The 21,916-nt window shown below is 35.7% G+C and overlaps 1 protein-coding gene across 2 annotated transcripts in view; it reads left to right on the top strand.

Annotated features, from left to right (window-relative positions):
- The window catches only part of LOC117981721 (uncharacterized), a 215,765-nt gene that overhangs the window by 170,579 nt on the left and 23,270 nt on the right, over positions 1-21,916 (top strand). Inside the window, exon 4 of one of the 2 annotated variants that reach the window (XM_055091841.1) lies at positions 10,805-12,272. The exons of the other annotated variant lie outside the window; for it this stretch is intronic. Coding sequence (XP_054947816.1) covers positions 10,805-10,949 — 145 coding nt within the window. The 3' untranslated portion in view covers positions 10,950-12,272. Of the gene's footprint in view, positions 1-10,804; positions 12,273-21,916 lie in introns of those variants that run through there. 2 annotated transcript variants of the gene reach the window in all.

The raw sequence follows: 21,916 nt of genomic DNA, 5'->3' as shown, positions 1-21,916 counted from the left end.
GAATATATCAGGAGTTAACATCAGCGTCAATATTTGTGGACGACCAGTTAACTAAGCCACCTCTTAGTGTATTTAGATGGGAAATCTTAGCTGAAGATATTCAATAATGAACCAACAGTGACTAAAAAATTCAATATTTAAGTATATTTCATTGTAATTAATTTGAATTGAAGTAGCCATATACAGCTAGTATTTACTACATTGAACAATGCAAATAAGAGGAAAAAATTAATAACCATCTCTAATACCACATGCCAAAATCCTCATCAATTTATTCTAGCTAAAGGAGTTGATCAGAAGCAGCAGTTGAAAGCACCAACTAAACCAGCTGGGGTTAGTTCACTGTCATTCTCTCAGAACCATCTCTTCTCTGAACAAAACAAGTACAAGAGTTCATTGTGAATCTGCATTCTCCTTGCCTATTTTAAGGTTTTGATGTTGACACTAATTTGTGAAATCCCTCCTGTGGTGTGATATTTCGTTTTCCTTGCTTTTTGTTAGGACAAGAATGCTTCAGCTCTTAATTTAAAATTATGTTTCTCCCTCCTAGGTTGAGTGAACTTAGAATGCATTCTCTGACATATCCAAGTTTTTGTTAATATGAATTTGGGGAAAAAAGCATACTTAATTAGCTAAGACTTCTTATTCTAGGCTTGACCCTGTGTTCGACATCTATTGAATTTGTAGTTGCATGGGCTGCTCTCTGACACTGGTTACTGACCTGGAAGCTATATTAACGTTAGGGGAGGTGGTGTATGAGCATTAGAGGTATCCTTGCAAGGAAAGACTTGTCTTAACTCAATACGTCTTTTTTTTGCACACAAGAAAGTCAGTGTTTGAGTCTCCTAAAATCTTCCTATTTCCAAGTTGCAGAGTACCATTGATTCCTAAACAAAGACCTAATTTTTGACTCGGAGACGTGGCAAGGTAGTGAATCACCATTATAATTTAACAATCTTCAAGATAAAATTATCTCTCTGATATTTAGATTTTGCCCAATTATTAAGATATTTGGGTGTTTCGTTAAGAATGGAAGACTCTAGTCTCTTGAGCAGAGTCTATAAAGGCCTCAGATGATCATTTTTACTTTTATGCTCTTTTCTTTAACACCTTCAACACAGTTGGAAGCAGCCAATATTCCCCAGAGTTGTTGTGTTTTTTAAACCAAATGCATGGTTCCGTGGTAGAAAACTGGGCTGATCCAAGCTGTTTTCAGTAAACACTTCATTTCAGGTGACCTATTTCATATTAAATAATCTCTAGATCCTGTCTTCAAAACTAACTAGATCAGATAACCTACTCTAGATTTTCCCCTTTTAGGGTCTGTGAGCTGCAGTCACTTTTGTGAAAATGATTGCAATGAAAAGATAGAGTTGTAGATGGGGAAAATGTTTTGACTAATTTAAGCATAGTGGTATTTCATATGAGAATTTAAGTTACACACATTTGAAAATTATAATGGAGTCTCTTGGCTGAGCTTTAAAAAAAATAGCGTTTAGGCTAAAAAAGGAACAGCTACCTCTCCTAAAATCAGAAAGATGTTACAGTAATTCTCCATTCTCTAGAATTATCAGGAAGCACCTTTGTGATGATTTACTTTTGTTCTTGGGAGTGTGAGCCCATGTAGTCTTGGAACCATCAATTAGAATGATGGCTTTCTGATCCCAAAGTCATTCGTTCTGAAAACAATATTTTTCATAAATTTGAAAGTGAGAAGTTTTGATCTTGCCATTCCCAAGTAACTCTCTTAATAAGAGGCATCAGCATGCTTCAGTGTCACTTTCCAGTGCTGAGAGTCATCTTTGAGTTCTCCATTTCACTCCCTACACTCCAATTTAGCTGCAGTTCTCTTGGCCAGTCCTATGAAATACATCCATGGCCGAATGACTTCTCACCACTACTGCCACTCATCCTGACAGCATTCTCACCTAAGTCACTACCTTTTTTCTCTGGATTAGAGTAGCCTCCAAATTTATTTGCTCACAAAACCTATTTATTCTACACGGTGCACAAGATACACCCCTTTGAAATGCAAACACAATCATGTTATTCTCTGGTTAAGTTATCTCATATATTCCTATCGCATTTAAAATTAATTCAGAATAATCCCCTGATTATCAAAACCCTACATGCTCTTCCACAGTATGGTTTACTTCCAAGATATCTCTTCAACTTTTTTTTCACTGTACTGAATTGGTGACTAATAATCACATTTTTGTTTTTGCACAAAAAGTCTTGACTTGTAAAATTTTCAGTTTCTCCTTTATCCACAGGTAACTCTTTCCTCATAAGGCGAATTGCTTGCTTCCTTGAGTTCTGCTCTCAAAGACACCCTTCATTTTCTACCTAATATTAATAACTTTAATCATTCATTATTCCATTACTATGCTCTATAGTGTATACAATTTCTGTTCTTTGTCATGTTATTAACTAAATTATTTATTTGTTCCAGTAACGCATTCCATAAATATTGTACACATAAAAAGTATGTTATTTTTATTGCTGTATGCTCAGCTGCCCAATAACAGTCTGAGGATTAACATATTTGTTAAATGCACAAATACGTTCTTTCACAAATATTAGTTCAATAATTTTATATTAAACTCCCTCTATACTTACAGTATGAATTAGATAATTGAGAATAAACATTCCAGTGGAAAAAACTAAACAATTTGTTATAAAACATCCTTAAAAGCATCAGAAAGTTAATAGAGCAATGAAGAATTACAGGATCAAATTAAGAATGGTATGGAAGCCTGTTTGTGAGGCTTATGTTTGGGTTATCTCTTTACTTAGACTATAAATCTCAAAAGAGGATTAAATGGAGAAATAACCATATCAACTCACATGGTAAGGGTATTCAAACATCTCTTAGTAATGGAGAAAATTGAAAGAAAAGAAAAAAGAGAAAGGGAAAAAGAGAAACAGAGTGAAAGGGATAATGAAGGAGAGAAAGAAGAAGAGAAAGGAAGAGGAAGAAAAGTAAAGAGGAGGAGGGAGAGGGAGGAAGAAAGACAGGTGAAAAGAAAGAATGCTAAAGTTTTCAACAACATAATTTATCCTTCTAGAATATGAACGTAAACAAAAAGAAAAACAAGTAATCATTGTCCAGCAAAATATGCCTCTAGGCCATGCAGACTGGCTTTGTGCTGGGTTCTTTAAAGCCGGCACAAAGTGTGTGTTCACTCTTGCACTGAGTGAAGTTCAAGTTCACTCTTGCACAGAGCTTGCACTGAGGGGAGGGATCGGCCAAGGTAAAAGTGTAGGGTCTTCTTATGACCTGTGTCGGCATGTGGCTTAACCTATGCATACATGTGACTTTCTAGACTCTCCCATGTATGTGAATAATTTTGAATGTCTTAGTTTTCCAAATACTCTTCCCCAACTTTTCTTCCTGTGCTGAAGGTGATCTACTATATGTGTAAACTCTAATTTTTGCCCTAAGCATCTGTGGTTTGTTAGGTCTCCTTGCAGAGTTCCTTGATAATGTCCATTCCTTATCTGTTCTGTATTCTAGCAACACAGAAAAAAAAAAAAAGCCTTTCATGAGTCCTTTAGGTATCCCCCAGACCAGTCAGAACAGACACATAGTAATTTGCGGGTAAGATCTTCTCTTGTTCCTTTGGACCATGGACCAGTGTTCCTCACTGGGAACGTGGGCTTCTGACACTTCAAAACTGCCAATTTGCTGGGGCAAAGGCAAGCTAAAAATGTCATAAAGTTTTCAAGTTGTCTTTTTCTTGAGTCTGCTTTCATTCGGTTGTTGTAATCTTTTGACTATTTTCCAGAGTTTTGGCAAAGTTTATTTGGGCAGTTTCTCTAGTTGTGTGATGTTTCTGTGGGGAAATGAAAGATTGCAGCTGTCTCCACTGCCATTTTGCTGATGTTCCTCTTTTGTCAATTTTTGCTTCATGTTATTATGCTTTGTTATTAGTTCATGTATTAGTTTTCTAGGGCTGCCATAACCAAGTAACACAAACTGGGTGCCATGAACAACATACATTTATAGTCTTATAGTCCTGGAAGCTAAAAGTCTGAGATTGAGGTGTCAGCAGGGATGGTCCCTTCAAGGGCTATGAGAGAAAGCCTGTTCTATGCCTTGTTTCTCGCTTCTGATGGTTTAGTGGCAGTCTTTGGCATTCCTTGGCTAATCTCTGCCCTCATAATGACATGGTACTCTCCCTGTGTGTATGTCTCCCTCTACTCAAATTTCTTCTTTTAATAAGGATATCAGTCATATTGAATTCGTGCTCATCTGATTGTATCTTAACTTGATCAGCTGCAAAGAACCGATTTCCTAATGAGGTCATATTCAGTGGTTAGAATTTCAGCATCTATATAAAGGAAACAATTTAGTTCATATCTGTGCATACATGATTGTAATAGCTATGTCTTCCTAAAGCGTTGACCCCCTTTTTACTACAAGATAAATTTTTAAAATCCTATTCACATTTTTAATAGTCTATATTGTGTGTTATGAGTATAATGAGTTCAGTGTTCTTATGATTGCTCTTTGCGTGATATTTTTTGTCATCTTTTTACTTTCAATCCATTAGTATCCTTGCATCTCAGCGTATATTGGGATCACTTGTTTTAATCCAGTCTGACTATCTCTGCCTCTGGAATGGATTTTAATCTGCTCACATTTAAGATTATAATTGGTAGAATTCTATTTATGTCTGCCATTTTGCCGTTTGTTTTATATATTTCTCAAATATTTTTCTTTATTGCTTTATTTTGCAATGAAAGAATATTTTCTAAAATAGGGAACTTTAGATTACTAATGAATTATTTTATTATATATTTTTGAGAATTTTTGTTGTTGTTGTAAGTTTACCATATAGGTATATGGAAAATTAATTATTCAAATCATCTTCCAATTTATACTAGTAAACTTCTGGTAATACATAGAAACATCATTCTTATATAAATCTCTTTTATTTCCTCCATTTTAAAGTATTATCACTTTACACATTACATCTATTAAAGTTACAGAGCCAACAATACATTTTAGTAATTATTACTTTACCATCTAGAGTGATTACCTTATCACAATACATTTTTCTTCCAACTACCTCCTTTTTGATGTTACTGGAAAATATGTTATAGACGTATTACATTTCTACATGTCAAAAACTCAGCAATACATTATGCACATATTATTATCATTGAGACGGAGTCTCCCTCTGTCACCCAGGCTGGAGTGCAGTGGCACAATCTCCGCTCACTGCAAGCTCCATTTCCCGGCTTCATGCCATTTTTCTGCTTCAGCCTCCTGAGTAGCTGGGACTACAGGCGCCCGCCATCACGCCCGGCTCATTTTTTGTATTTTTAGTAGAAACGGGGTTTCACTGTGTTAGCCAGGATGGTCTCGATCTCCTGGCCTTGTAATATGCCCGCCTTGGCCTCCCAAAGTGCTCAGATTACAGGTGTGAGCCATCGTGCCCGGCCATTATACACATGTTATTTAATAAAGAATTTATGATTAAGAGAAAAAATGCATTTTTACTGTCTTTTATAGTGTCAATATTACCTATACCAGTGCTTTTTTAAAAATGTGGATTCAAGTGACTGTCTTCTGTAACTTGCTTTTAGCCTTAGGAATTAATTTTAGAGTTTTTTTTAATGTGGTAGGTCTGCCAGCAACAACTTCAGTTAATATTTCTGTTTATCTGGGTAAGTCTTTGTGTTATCTTCATTTTTGAAAAATAATTGCTGGATAAGGAATTCATGGCCAAGAGTTTTTTTTTCCTTTGCATCTTTTGAATATATTATTCTACTGCCTCTTGCCTTCCATTGTTTCTCTTAAGTCAGCTGTTAATCTTACAAAACATAGGTGCTCAAAAAATAAACGTGCATGAATATTTACAGCAGTAATATTCATACAGTCAAAAAGTGGAAACAATCCATACGCTTGTTGACTCATAAATGGACACCCAATTTTCAGCTATAACAAAGAATGAAGTACTTATATATGTTATAATATGGGTGAAATTTGAAATCATTATGTTAAGTGCACAAAAGGACAAATATTACTTGATTTTATTCACATGAAACATCAGGAATTGGCAAATCAATTGGGATATAAATTAGATTAGTGGTCCTTAGGGCTCAGGGAAGCAGAATAGGGTGTAACAACTTTATGCATAATGGGTTTTTGGAAGGGACATGATGAAATTGCCCTGGAACATTGTGAATATACTAAAAGCAAGTGCATTGTATGCTTTAAAATGGTTGTTATTAATTTTATATTATGTGATTTTTACCTTAAAAAAAGAGAAAATAGCCTTACTCTATACATAATAAACTCAAGATATGTTACAAATTTACATGTGAAATCCAAAATACTATAATATTTAAGGAATAGCTAAGTAGCATAACACTGAAATTTAACATAATGAAACATTTCCTTAAAAAAGAAAAAAGCACAGTAATTAAAAAGGGAAATATATTTAATATTTTTTCTCTCCATTAAGCATGCCATTAACTGAGTAAAAAATCAAGCTGCAATTATGTAAACTACATTTTCTAAAACCATAAAGAAAAGAAGAAATAAAAAGGTATTTGGGGAAAAAATCCAAAGGTACAGTCAACTACACAAAAAAAGCTTAGTCCCATTAAGCATTATGAAAATGCAAATGATAACTGAAAGAAGATAAAACTACAATTCAAAGAGAAAGCCTAACATTTCAACCCCCCAAAAAGTCTGGGTTTTGGAGATCTGGGATGGAATAGGGTTCCTAACCTGACAACAATGAAAGAACCAAACTAACTTCAAAGTCATGAATTTATTTTTATAGCAACGAGTTTGCCAAGAACTGAGTCAAAATATGAGGGAAAACAAGCACCTGCAAGGAGAAAGAGGACAGATGCACTTACATAGAACAGATGCAAATAGACACCACTATGACAAGTAAAGCTGGAATAATCAATAAATTCCTAAAGACAAAGTGGGGCTGGTGAGATTGGGAGACCGCTGACAGTTGCAGAAGTTGGGAAAGATCCATCATCTTGAAAACTTTTTCCCCACAAACACACTGTGATCTCTCAAGCAATTGGTAAGGAATCCAAGAGAGTCTGTATATGACACAGATCAGGGAGAGCAGAACACTTGGGAGGTGACCAGGTCTTGGGGGCCGAGCCCTTATGAATGGGATTAGTGCCTTTATAAAAGAAGCTCAATGGAGTTCTTGTGTGCCTTCCACTGTGTGAGGACATAGAAAGAAGGCACCATCTATGAACCATGAAATGGCTCTCATCAACACTGAATTTGTGAGCATCTTGACCTGAGATCTTACAGCCTCAAGAAGTGTGAAAAAAGAAATATCTGTTGTTTTTTAGTCACCCAGTTTATGTTATTTTGTTATAAGGGTCCAAATAGACCAAGATATTCCACTTAATATGTAGGGGAAGGCAACAAAAACTGCCACACTTAGAATACTCCTGATGCTGGGAGTATGAAAACAGGAAAAACAAAACAAAACTGCTCTTGAAGGTGAAGGAGGAATATCACTGAGCTCACCAACACAGCCAGGAAAAGAACAGAAGTGTGAGAAGGCTACATTCCTGAGACCCTGAGAAAAAGTACCTGCATAAGACTGAGATGAAATTACCTACTCTAGTTATGATTGAAATCCCAAAAAGAAAAGAGGAAAAAATAATGGAGCAAAAGAAATATATTTCAAAATAACTGCCAAAAATATTCTAAAAGAAGTGACAGAAAATCAAACTTCAGATATAGGAAACTCAGAGAATGTCAAATAGAACAAAAAGAAATAAGAATTCCATCTTGAAAAATCTTTAAAAAATCAAGTCTAAATTTTATATCTTGCTCCAAATATATAGAGATATAAATAGGTTATCATCAAGATATGGAGAAAGCCATATCATGGAAACACTAAAATAAGTCTGTGGAAGGACTACATTGATATTAGACACAACAGAGTTCGGAACAAGAAATAGTATCAGAGATGAGAGATAATAGATAATAGAATAATCAATTCTCAAGAAGATGTAAACATCCTACTAATTAGGGTATGCAGCTAACAACAGAGCCTCCAAATACGTGAGGTAAAACATGAAAGAAATCAAAGGTGAACTAGAAAAATCCAAAATTATATTTGCAGACTTCAACACTTTTGTCTTAGTAATGGAAAGACTAGGCACAAACTCAGTAATCACGTGGAAGATAAGAACAACAATATCACCAACAAGACATCCCATCTTCAATGGCAGATACTCTTTCCTTTCAAGTGAAAAAAAAACAGTATGGCATATTCTCTAACAAACCCAGAACTTCTAATATTTGCGTTCTTCCTTCCTTCTTTCCATCTTCCTTTCTCTTCTCTTCCCTTCCCTTGCCTTCTTCCTTCCTTTCTTCTTTTCCTCTTCCTTTTCTTTTCTTTTTTCTTTTCCTTTCTTTCTTTTCTTTTTTCTCCTTCCTTCTTTCCTTCTTTCTTTCTTTCCTCATTCTTCCTTCCCTCCTCCCTCCCTTCCTTTCTCTCTCCCTTTTCTTCCTTCTTTTCTCATATTCTTTCTTTCTTTCTCACGTTCTTGCTTTCTTTCCTTTTTTCTCCCTTCTTCCCGCCCTCCTTTTCTTCCTTCCTCCCTCCCTTCCTTTCCTCTTTTTCCTTCCTTCCTTCGCCTCTTTATTTTCTTTGTTTCTTTGCCTTCCTCCCTTTTACCATTCTCTCTTCCTCCTTTCCTTCTTCCCTTCCTCCTTTCTTTCTTTCTCTCTTTCTTTCTTTCTCTTTCTTTCTTTTCTTTCCTTCCTTCTTTCTTTCTTGTGTTCATGTTTTCTTTTTTCTCCCTTCCTGCCTTTCTCCCTTCCTGCCTTTCTCCCTTCCTCCCTCCCTCCCTCCCTTTCCTCATTTCCTCCTTCTTTTCTTTCTTCTTTCTTTATTTCCTTCCTTCTTTCCTTCCTTCTTTTTCTTTGTTTTCTTTTCTTTCTCTTTACTACAATTCATATTATTTTTAAAAAATTAAGAGACGGAGACAGAAAAATAAAGAACTCTTTAATCTGCAGGTAAATAGATTATGTCTGCTGCACGCAAAAGAATGGCCTCCCAAAAATTTTCATGTCCTAATTCTCAGAGTCTAACATAGAAATATGTTAGGTTGCACGGCAGTGTGAAATTAGATTTCAAGTGAAATTAAGGTTGCAGAAAAATGATAGAGAGATTGTCTTAAATGGGTGAGATCGATGAAATCACAAACTTCCTTATAAGTGAAAGAAGAAGACAGAAGAAAGGCAACCTTGGAGGTGGTGGCATGAGAAATTACTCAACATCACTGACTTTTAAGATACAAGAATGAGGACCCAGCGCGGTGGCTCATGCCTAATCCCAGCACTTTGGGGGGCTGGGGTGGGTGGATCACGAGGTCAGGAGATCGAGACCATCCTGGGTAACATGGTGAAACCCCATCCCTACTAAAAATACAAAAAATTAACTGGGCATGGTGGCAAATGCCTGTAGTCCAAGCTACTCATGAAGCTGAGGCAGAAGAATCACTTGAACCCGGGAGGCAGAGGTTGCAGTGAGCTGAGATCATGCCACCGCACTCCAGCCTGGGTGACAGAAGGAGACTCCATCTCAAAAAAAAAAAAAAGAAAGAAAGAAAAATAGGATATAAGAATGAGGTCATGTTCCAAGGAATAAAGGTGGCCTCTGGATGCTGAAAAAAATCAAGTAATAGATTCTGCCACATAGCCCTCAGAAAGACTGCAGCCCTGCCCAAAACTTGATGTTAGCCCTGTGAGTTTCATTCAAGTCTTCTGAACTACAGAACTGTAGGATTAACGGTCACTTTATTGTAAGATATGAAGTTTGTGGTAATTGGTTACAGCAGCAAGAGGAAGTTTATATTGTAATTGTATCATGAAAATGAGAACCATAATTTACAACTGCTTTTAATACTGCACTTGGATGTTTGAAATCACGTACATGGAAATGATCTCTATGTGCATGAGGGAGGATAGCAAATTGATGCCAAAATAATGCAAATGCAAATCTTACACACATTTCTATGTAGGTTTCATTTAATCTTTGAAATTAAAATGAAATTAAAAGATTGTGATATTTTGATGAAATTAGACTAAAATGAACAATAACAAAATAAGAACTCACTTATATTCTTTATATGGTCAATAAAGAAGTGATAGTGGAAAAAAACAAGATCAAATGAAGGTGATGATTTAGGAAGTTGGAAAGATAGCTGAAACTACAAAATGGTATATAACCAGTGAACACTTAGACACACTGATTGATGAACTTCAGCTTTAGCTTGGTGAGAGCATAAAATGAGAGCAGCTGAGGTTTGCAAATTTGTAATCTCCTTGTGGAAAAACAGGGGAAAACACATCTCAGCCTAATAAGATTTATCTACTAAGGAGTCTAGACTTGGTCCATTTGTCCTTGTAATTCAAAAGCTAATTCAAATACTGATTTGATGTATTGTGTGAACAACCATTGCTGATTATCATCGCATATCTGGCATTCTCTTTTATCTGATATCTAAAATATTTGGTAATTCCTGGACTTTCTCTTTTCAAACCCAGTACGGTTTAATTTGAGTCTTAGAACAGTTGTCTTTGAGAAATTCTTCCCTCTACTGCATCTGTGAATGGGCATAGCATGGTTACATACATACTGTCACTCCATAGAACATTTGTTAAATTAAAGCCAAAGTTTAAAGCAAGAGCTTTAACTTACTGGTTTTACTAATGTTTTCCTCCCCAATAGCCACAACAATATTGATACCCTCACACCTTTTAACATAAAGCTTGGTGTTGTCTATTTTTCAGGTGTTGTCATCTATATGATCTCAGTATTTTAAAAATCAGCTTCCGGCCCATATGGTGGTTCATGCTTGTAATACCAGCAGTTGAAGAGGCTGAAATGAGAGTATTCCTTGAGCCCAGGAGTTCAAAAGCAACCTGGGCAACATAACAAGACCCAGTCTCTATCAAAAGTTAAAAAAATAAAAAGTGGGCATGGTGGTGTGCACCTGCTGTCCTAGCTATTTGGGAGGCCAAGGTGGAAGGATTGCTTGAGCTTGGGAGGTTGAGGCTGCAGTGAGCAGTGATTGCACCACTGCACTCCAGCCTGGGCAAAAAAGCAAGACCCTATCTCAAAAAATATATATAATAAAAATAAAAATCAGCTCTCATTGATTTCTATGTAAATATGCACAGTTGATGTCCATATAGACATAAATAATAATATTTCTGACAATGGGTCCATATGATCTTCAACATGTAAAATGCTTATCTGTGTAATTGACTGGTTAGTCTCATTAATGAATATAGATTCAATTCTACTTTCTTGTTCTAGATATATAATCTAGCTTTTCATTTCACTTATTTACTGATAACAAGAGGAAGAATGACAAGATATCTATTTTGGAAAATTACTCTGGTAGGAGTAAAGATGAAACAATGATAGAATTGCACAGAAAACTAGAAAAAAGTATGGTATTCTGATATTCTATCACATCACATACTAAAGGCCTCATAAAACTCAGATATTTTATCTAAAAATGTTATTTTCATCATAGGAATGATCAAAGCATGAGACTACAATTGTATTAAAATGTGCTTGTATCACAAGCACTGGTGCTAAAAAGGAGGGGAAAACATCATTACTGATATTTTCAACATATGTTTTACTTTTCATCAACATGAACCTCAACTTGCTATGATGCAAATTGAAGGAAATCACCCATAATTCCGTATGAAAAAGGCCTGTGATATTTTATGGGAAAATAAACAGAGAAAATGCTAACAGAAACCCTGTTAAGCATGAAGCTTTATGGAGCAAACACAAATCCAGTGGTGAAAGATACACACTCGAGTTCTATTTGTTGTCTTGGAACAATACGGTTTAGAGGTGACTGGCGGGTGAGGAGAACATATGCGAGTTCACCAAAGAGAAAAGCTGAATGAGGCAATGCCTCTTCCTGACCATATCTCTTACTCAGATAACTATATAATTTATTGTCCAGTAAAGGGAATATTAAAAACTCATATTAAAAGTCATGCAGTGAAGTTGTCCAGGGAAATCAAGACTTAACAGTCTCACTCTGACAATAATGAACAGGGGGATTCCCTCAAGATAGACTAGGACATGACCCCACACTGGCAGGTAGTAGTACCAGAAAAGAACCCATGGAAAATCTTTACCTTATGCTTGAGGTAGGGACCAGGCTAAAGTGAAAGCCAGACCTAAAATTCTATCTAAAATAAATCCACAATCGAAGAAAATATGTGGTGTACAGGCATAGAATGTCTTTACTGGATCATTGAAATAGTAAGATAAATTCAAGTTTTTACATTGTTTTCTTTTCCTCCAGTTAGGGCTTGAGGTTTGTCTCTGGAGAGTGACTGTCAATTGGAGCCCTGCCTTTCTGGGGTTCTGGTCAGGGGGTTGTGGATGCTTAACATGTGCCTTTCACAGGACACTTCCTTACCCCAGCAGTGGCCAGATGTGCATCCCACGACCAGGCCTCCCTCTCACAGAACATCTGTTGAGACTAGGAGATGCCTGGTGACTGTTGCCTGACCTGTGTCCTGTGTATTTCTGACAAGAGCCACTCTCAGAGACCCTGGCCAGGAGGAGAGTTAGGTTCCAGTGTAGGTCAGCTCAGACCCATGGAGGCCACAGAACCAAACATGGGAAATCACAGAAGTAGGTTTATTACTCACAGATCCAGAGAGAAGAGGGTAGCTGAGAAGAGGGTTTAGCTGTGTCCCCAGCCAAATCTCATCTTGAATTCCCACATGTTGTGGGAGGGAACAGGTGGGAGGTAATTGAATCATGGGGGCAGGTCTTTCCCATGCTGTTCTTCTGATAGTGAATAAGTCTCACAAGATTTGATGGTTTTATAAAGGGGAGTTTCCCTGCACAAGCTCTCTTGTCTTGTCTGCTGCCATGTGAGACGTGCCTTTCACCTTGCACCATGATTGTGAGGCCTACCCAGCCATGTGGAACTGTGCGTCTATTAAAACTCTTTCTTCTGGAAATTACCCAGTCTTGGGATGTCTTTACCAGCAGTGTGAAAACGGACTAATACAGTAGCACACCTCATAGGGCTGAACAAAATGGGGAAGATGAATGGGGAGCAGGAGAGAGAAAAGGGGTCTGTGGGACTCCAGCCTTTATTGGGCCCAGAACATTACCCAAAGAAGTTTTCCACAGGGCACTAGTCTGTGGGGTGAGTGCCAGCAGGCACATTTCTTGACTCCCGCTGCAACCGAGCAGGTCACTCTGGCGTGTGGGTGCTGTCCATGTGCGCTGTGAGGTCTGTGGGGTGAGTCAGGTAGGTTGTATCCAACGGTTCCATAGCTGGTAGTCACCAGGAGGAGGCAACTGTGTCGGGTCAATATCTAGGCCAGCCACACTGAGGAACTGTGAGGGTTAGAACTGGAAATTGTCAAGGGAATCTGAACCCAGCTACCATATGAGAGAGTTCAACTTATGTTCAATGTGAATGCCATGGCAATATTAAAAGGTAAGAATTCGCTCCATACGTGCTTGAGGTAAATAGGAGAAACCTAGAATTTATGTAAACAGTGAGAAGATTGGATGCGTTTTCCGTCACATATTTTAATACTAGCAGCATATTATATATGTCAATCCATCAGGCATTCAGAAATACATGCTTATGAAAATTTTTTGCACCATCAGACAAAAGACAAGGGTAGAAGACATTTGTAACCCTATAAACACTAGTAAATTAAAAACAGAAGAACCTTTATGTCCTAACATATCTGTGTTGTGAAAGGCTGCCCTGTGAAATACGGGATTTCTTAAACATATTTTAAAAATCATAGGTGTCAATATTTTTTAGAAATCCATTTAAATTTTCTCTTGCTATTTTACAATGCCTATTTATTTATTTAGTGGCTCTGCTGATTTTGATGTATGTCCTAAACTTTACATTTTCTTTCAAGGATATTTTATACAACTTTATGTAAAATGTTTCAGTATCTTCACATTCTCTCCCTGTCCTTTTGTTTTGCTCTTATATGGTGGCCTTGAGTCTTTTCTCTGGCTTTTCAAACCTAGTAAGACTAAGAAACTAAAGTAACTTTGCCCGAGGTTTGGTAACGCCTTCCAAAGCACATCCTAAGCTCTCGTGCATACAGGGGTCTCCTTTGAGCTCTGTGCTTTTGAGATCCCATATACCTAAATTCCAGTACTCCAAATCAGTACTGCTCAGTTTTAGTTACTAAGTTTAAAAATGTATTTCAATAGCAAGTTACTTTAGTGCACTCTTCCTTCTTTCTTGACTGCTTGTATACATGTATATTTCTTTAAATGAATCTTGGAATTTATTTAAAAATTTTAAATTATACTAACGAAACTGTATATTGTTGTGAATTCATAAGTGAATTTGGAAATAATTTGTCTTTATGATACTAAATCCTTTTTATCCAAGAATAATATGTGTCTTTATATTTATTCCAGTCTATATTTATATCACTGAGTAAATATATAGAAATGTAGATACATACAGCTGTAGTTATAGATACAAATATAGATATAACATGTTTAATCTATATCTATCCCATATAACATATATACATGCTATATATGTGTGTGTGTATATATATATGTTTATGTTATTAAAGAGCTCCCTTAAAATTTTTCTTTTATTTCCTATATAATTTTAGGTCGAGCTTGAATTTTCCTTGTATAAACAAGCAAATATTTATACTAGTTTTAATACTGATGTTTAGACATTGTATCTTATTTTAGCATTGAATATTTTCACAATTATCATAAATATTATCTAATAATAATAATGTACCTGTTAAAAACATTTAAAATTTTACCTTTGAATTATTTTATTGTTGAATTAAAATTCCTTTAATATGATAGTAAATTTCTATTTTATGCTTTCTCTATGCATATGCAAATTAACCTATCCACTTCTCTATCTCTATGTAGTAAGATATGAAAATCAGGCCTCTCTTCTTCTAATGGACATACACATGTTTGCATATAGAATATCAGACTCTTTACAGCATTTAAAATCTTTACAGACATGAATATTGCCTTTTAACAAATACATTTTAGCATGTACTGAGAATCCCCTATTTATTTTTAATTTGGGCTAATCAATATTATTATTAATATTATTGGATTACCAAATTTGGAAACACACTTTCATCCCCAAGGTGGATATTTGTTTTATTTTTTTTGCCAATTTCTTGTCTTACTGTTTCAAACATTGTTGGATATTATTTTTATTTTATTTGGCATTTTAGTATCAACATTTGTAATTGATGTACTCTACATATTTTTTCTTCAATATCTGTTGGGCTTTATAATTACTGCTACATTGGATTTGTAGTAGACATTGACAAAAAATATTCCTGTATGTTTTATAGCTGTATGAAGGAAACTAATATATTTTACCCCTAAATATATTTCCTTGATATATTTCAAAATGGCTATTGAGAAGGACTGGGAATGCAAACTTAGCTGCAAAGCTGTCTTGGGGAGATTTGCATCGGTAGAGAATCTGCCTTGTTGCAGCCAGGCTTTCTCTGAGGTCTGCCCCCTTGTCTGGATCTAGGAAAGGTTAACTGAGCATCTGAGGTCTCCAAAGGTCTGAAAGAAACATTTTCTGTCTATTCTCTCTGAGGACTGCTCCCAGTGAGGTTTCACCTATGTAATAAGTCCACTGTTGCTAGCCAGGGTCGTTTTCTCACATAACCTTTTTTTTTTTTTCCTGTGATCCAAGACCCCATTCTTTCTGTAAACTTCATGTGGTAGATAAGCTTCTGCACGCATCGTGTGTCTGGGTCTTCGTTCTAAGGGCTCCAGTGTACACACATTGCAGAAACCTGTATGCCTTTTCTACTATTTATCTGCCTCCTATTAGTGATTTTCAGGGAAACTTCAGAAGGCAAAAGGGACATTCTCCTTTAGCCCATTCTCAGACAAAATCCCCCAACATTTAACTGATTCCTAATAGCTTAAAATCACTCTGACAAATCCATATATTTATAACCTTTTCTTCCCTCTATGATTTCTGGTCAGCTTGGGTTTTGTTTTTCATTCCATTTACTTCATCCTCGAAAAGATCTATTTTACATCTATTTATTCTCATTTATGGACATTGAGAAAAGAAAATAACTTTCATGTGAGATATGCAAGTCCTTTTAAATAATCAGGCCCAGAGAGATATTCAAATGAGACAGCAGTTCTGTCCTGCTCCTCTTTGAGCTGTGTGTTCATCTAGGCTGCTTGCTGTTGCCACAGAAGCTATAAATTAACCAATAACGCCACACCAGATAGTATAATCCACACCCAATAATAGTGTAACAGTGTATAGCCAGTCACTAATAAATGTTATTTCCATAAGCCAATGAGAACTTGTGACAAACCTCTTTGCATCATCCCACTTCTGGACCCTTTTTTGCCTTTAAGAAACTGCTTGTTGCAAAGCTCCAAAGGGAGTTCATATCCAAGGATACTTGGGTCTGTTTCTTCCAGGCAGCTGTCCTCATTTTGGCTCAAGTAAACTCTTTGAATTACGTTTTGTGCTTCAGCCCCTTCCACTTAGATTAACAACATGGATTTGTGTCACCATGTATGGCAATTAAAATGTTCACACTTTTCTCCCCGAGGGCACTGATGTGTTTTCCTGAGCACTTGGAATAGCTACGTAGTGTTTACTGTCTAGATTATGGTTTCTCAACCTTGGTGCTACTTACCTTTAGGACCAGAGGATTCTTTGCTGTGGGAGGCTGCCCTAGCAATGCTAGGTGTTTCGTTTGACCTCTAAATTTCACCTCCACCAGTCTTGACATCCCCACAATAACACTAGACATTGATAAATGTCTCCTGGGGAAAACTCTCCACCAGTTGACAGGCAAAGTTCTGGAAATATTGGAATTGTCAATTGAGATTTTATGTTATCCAAAACAAATATTTTTCTTTGTTTTCAAACGTCTACTTCCATCTACTTATCTATTTATTTTTTACTTTTATTTGTAACTTAATTCCGTCAAGGAGAGAGAGTTCATTTTCTGTTATGCTAAATTTTTGAAGAATGTATTGATTTTTTATGACATGATATATAGATGATATGTAGATATTACATGTTTGTATTATCAAATTTCAGGGTGATAATAAAATAAATGCTTATAATATTTATATTGTCACTGTATATTAGTTATTTTCTTCATTCACTACAGGAGTTTTTCAACCTATAGGCTATTTTTTGATTCTAGGTTATCCAATAGATTTTGAAACGTTATGATTAAATATCTACTTCTCAAGCATTCATCTTTGCAAATGAAACAATCCCAAGCTCTTATAATGCACATCATATAAAGGGCAGATTAGTCAATATATGGTTCAGAAATAATTATGTAATATTTATAAGAATATTAAAAATTTAGATCCTTAACTCAGATAAGAATAATCCAAATTAAAATTTGATTTCATCACATAATTTAAAATGACACCAGAATACTAGTAAAAATGTAGATAAGTTTATATAATCTTTTTTAGCTGTAGGACTTTATTAGCATAAATTCAAATACAGGAACCAAAGTAAGATTGAGACCTATAGTCAAAGGTTAAAATGTACACGTTATAGGGGCATGATTCAACTAATTTAAAGCATGATAACATGGAGAAATATTGCAAAACATACATTTTACTGAATTAATTGTTAATATCTAATCATTATGTGAGAACAAAATTAAAGAGTAGCTACACACGCACACACCCACACACAAGTGCAATATTGTCAAATAAACGATGTTCAGCTACACTAGAAATCACATCTGTGTTTCCTCCACAAAAAAGATTAAAAATCACAATAATATTTATTGTATATATGGAGGTAAAGATACTGAAAATATTACCCTAAAATACATTGTTTTTTGAGATGGAGTTTTGCTTTTATTGCCCAGGCTAGAGTGCAATGGCACAATCTTGGCTCACTGCAACCTCAGCCTCCCAGGGTCAAGTAATTCTCCTAGCTCAGCCTCCCAAGTAGTTGAGATTATAGGCATGCACCACCACACTCGGCTAATTTTTTGTATTTAGTAGAGACGGGGTTTCACCACGTTGGTCAGGCTGGCCTCCAACTCCTGAGTTCAGGTGATCTACCCACTTCAGCCTCCCAAAGTGGTGGGATTACAGGCGTGCGCCTGGTCAGCTTTTTGACATATTTCAAGATGGCTACTCGGAAGACTGGAGATAGCTTCTTCTACAAGAATAGCTGAAAAGCTGTGTTTGTTGGGGAGATTTGCATTTGTAGAGAAAATCTGCATTGATATAGACAGTCTTTTCCTGAGATACTCCCTTGTGTGGGTTTAGGAAAGATTAACTGAGCCTGGCACGTTTACATTTCTAAAAACCATTTCCTATCTATACTTCCCAAGAGGAGGGCTGCTCCCTGTGAGGTTTCATCCATGGAACAAGACCACCTCTGCTACCAGGCTCCTCTTTCTTCCTTGTCATCACCTGTCTTCCGCAAAGCCTGATTTACCAACCTACAGCTCTGTGTTTTCTGTAACCTCAAGATAGCATAGGCGTGTTGACTACCTTGCCTTTCCTGGAGTTTTTATATATATAGTATATATTTGTATATCTATTTATAATATACAAATATGTGTATAGATATATTCATATATATTATGTAAACTCCAAGTGCATACTTGTGCACATATCTGTAAACCTTTTTTTCCTGTTAATTTGTACATTTTTGGTTTGTTTTATAGACTCAAATAATTAAAGCTTCAAGGGAAAAATTTAAACTTTCCTATAGAGAAAAGACAAATATATAGGTGACAAATAATATTTAGAGTGTAAGACGCTTTTTAAAGGTATATTTGCAATTTGTGTCAAAACATTTAAATATACATTTGTTATTTTAACTATAAAATTTCAAATAATTTAAGCCAAATACATAGTATATGCAGATAATCTAGCAATATATCTATGTAGCACCTTACTGTGCATTACTGTAACCAGCCGTCTAATATAAAGAATTAATTAAGGTAGCAGCTACTTTTCAAAGAGCGCATTTTTTTCACAGACCTATTAAATAAGACAAATAACATTTAAACTTTATTTTTAAATTTGCAGAATAGTAGTTTTCAGCAGATGGTTTATTTTAGCAAATTCCATCTTCACATTGTGCTATGCTTTTATGAGTTCAAGCTGTTAACGGATAATATTTTACTGCTGAAACTATCATGTGTGATATAATTGCTCATTATGTGCCTTAAAACACAAGCAATATAATTATTTTCAACTTGGAGCAAATTAAAATCTTATCAGCAATTTAAAAACTCTAGAGTCGTCTTCTTCTGGTTAATTATTTTAAACTTGTATTTTTCTCTTTATGTTTTTAGTGAGTTGTCTTATCAAGGAGAAGAACTCAAGCTGATTATTCTTTTTTTTCTCTTCCATCCACCTCGCAGGTGTGTTAATAATTTCATTTATCAGAAAATGTTCTTTCATATCCATCTTACAAGATGAGAGACCTTTTAACATCTTCCATTTGGATGTGATACCAGTAATGGAAAATATTCCAGCTTCATGAATATGGTGATACAAATAGTTATCCGTCTAACCTCTTTCAGTGCCAAATGTTTACTTTACTCAGTGAATTACTCAGTTGACTGGTAATTTCTTCTGAAATCACTAATGAGAGGATCAGAGTTCTGGCTGTTGGCTGTACCTCATATGACTCCCAGTGCAGACAATTGTTTCTATGGAGCACAGACAGTTGAAAGGATTGACTTCCTGCCTAGAATAGTTTCTGCTGTGCGTCTTATCCTTCTTGTGGAGATTTCAGATTATCTGAATTGCTTTTCTATCTTAAGAAAAAACGCAACAATTCTCCCCTGAGGGGAATGTAAACTGTAGTAAGTTAGCAGAACCAATCCGTAAAATTTTTACGTTGTTTGTTGCAAAATGCAGCGCTGGTGTCTCCATCACTAACCTTTTCTATCCCTCATTGCTCTTTCTTTGACTGCAATAGGATACCTCTAGGCAAATCTGTATTCCCGAGACAGAGTGCCCTTTTTGGTGAGCTATAAGCACACTCAATGGTAGGCTGAAATACTAGCTTTTATCTATGGTGAAATGGAATCATATAAGTGATTTTTTTAAAAAGGAAATTTAACTCTTGCTATGGTTTGAATGCTTGCCCCTTCCAATTTCATGTTAAAATTTGATCCCCAATGTTGCAGGTGGGGCTTACTGGGAGGTGTTTGGTCATGGGGTTTGACCTTCCTGAATGGATTATACCCTCCCTTAGGAATCTCAAGCTGTCCTCCCTCCTCGGTGCCCTCAGGAATGAGTGTACCATTCTTTATTGACGTATAATTCCCCCACCCATCCTTTTTGAGACATTAATTACATGTATGTTACACTGCTGCATGTTGTCTGACGTATCAGTGAGTTTCTGGCTTTCTTATTTTAGTTTACCCTTTGTACTTTAGTTTGTAAAGCTTCTATTTTTTTCTATAAATTTTCTGATGTTAGGGTAAAATCCATGACATTCTATCTCATGGAATTTTTATTTCAAATATTTATTTTTCATCTATACATGTCACATTTTTCATTTTATAACTTCTATTTTTCCCCTATGTTCAATTTTCATTTAAGTACCTTGACATATATATGTATTTATCTATATGTATTTATAAAATATATTTACTTTAAGGACCTTGAAATTTCCTTCTTTTCTGTCATTTATAAATGACTTATTTTTATCCTGTTAATATATATCTTAATTTTATATATCTTACAGCTTCTTTGCATGTCAGAGTTTTTTTGGGGGGGTATTTTGATGTTATGCTATTGAATATCTAGATTTTATTGGCTACCTTTGAACAGTGTTGTGGCAGGCAGTTCAGTAACTTCAGGATGCGTATTTGTCTGTTGTTGTTTTAAATCTTCTCTTTAAACTTTGTGGAGTTAGTCTAGAGCCATCTGTAATTTGGAGCTAAATGAGCACTGTCCCTAGGGCATGAACCTCCAGTGGTCTTTACTGAATATCCTGGAGGTACAGAGGGGATTCCCTTCTCTGATTAGAATTTGGAATATAAAGAGAAAAGAGAAAAATAGAAAGCTATGCATAAACACGTGCATTAAAATGAATTGTATGCGGGCTTTTTCATGAAAATGTTCCTAAGGTATTTTATTTTTTTATTGTGGTAAAATACACATAACATAAAATGTACTCTGTTAACCATTTTAAGTGTACAGTTCAGTGGTACTAAATATAGTCATAGCATTGTGCAGCCGTCCCTACCATCCATCTCCATAATTCGTTTCATCTTGTAAAACTGAAACTCTATACCCATTAAACCATACTTCCCCATTTCTCCCTCCCCCCAGCTTCTGGCAACTATCATTGTACCATCTCTATAATGCTAATCAAGCATAGTGGCTGTTTTTCTTTCTTCCTCTAGTCCGCAGGTAGCATACAATGTAATAAACTACTTATTCATGTCACATCTATTTATTTTCTGCCTTATACCAAGCTTGTGGGATTCTCTTAAATACAACATTTTTATACTTACACCTATGCAATACCCATTAGCATCGCCTTCCTAAATCAGGGGAAATTGAGCCTCTGTAAGGTGGAGTAACTTCCTAAGATACAAAACTCAGCATTGAAGTCCGTATACTTCAATATCCTCCCCTCTTCTCATTTGTCTTTACTGCCTTTTATGTATGTGTTAGATGTTCAATAAATTCTCTTTTTTAAACTGAATTGAAGCCGTGGAGCAGTGTTTTGTTGAACAATAAATATGATATAGGACACTCTTCCTCCCTTTCATTTATGATCCTGTTCATGAAAAAGAGAAATTCTTTCATTGTGCTAGAAGCTTAAAATAATGAAAATGCCACTTTCTACATTAAACAGAAAC

The sequence above is a fragment of the Pan paniscus genome, chromosome 11 (genome assembly GCF_029289425.2).
Source record: "Pan paniscus chromosome 11, NHGRI_mPanPan1-v2.0_pri, whole genome shotgun sequence".
Lineage (NCBI taxonomy): Eukaryota > Metazoa > Chordata > Mammalia > Primates > Hominidae > Pan > Pan paniscus.
The sequence above is the reverse complement of the archived record's forward strand: the minus strand, read 5'-3'. Positions and strand labels throughout refer to the sequence as shown.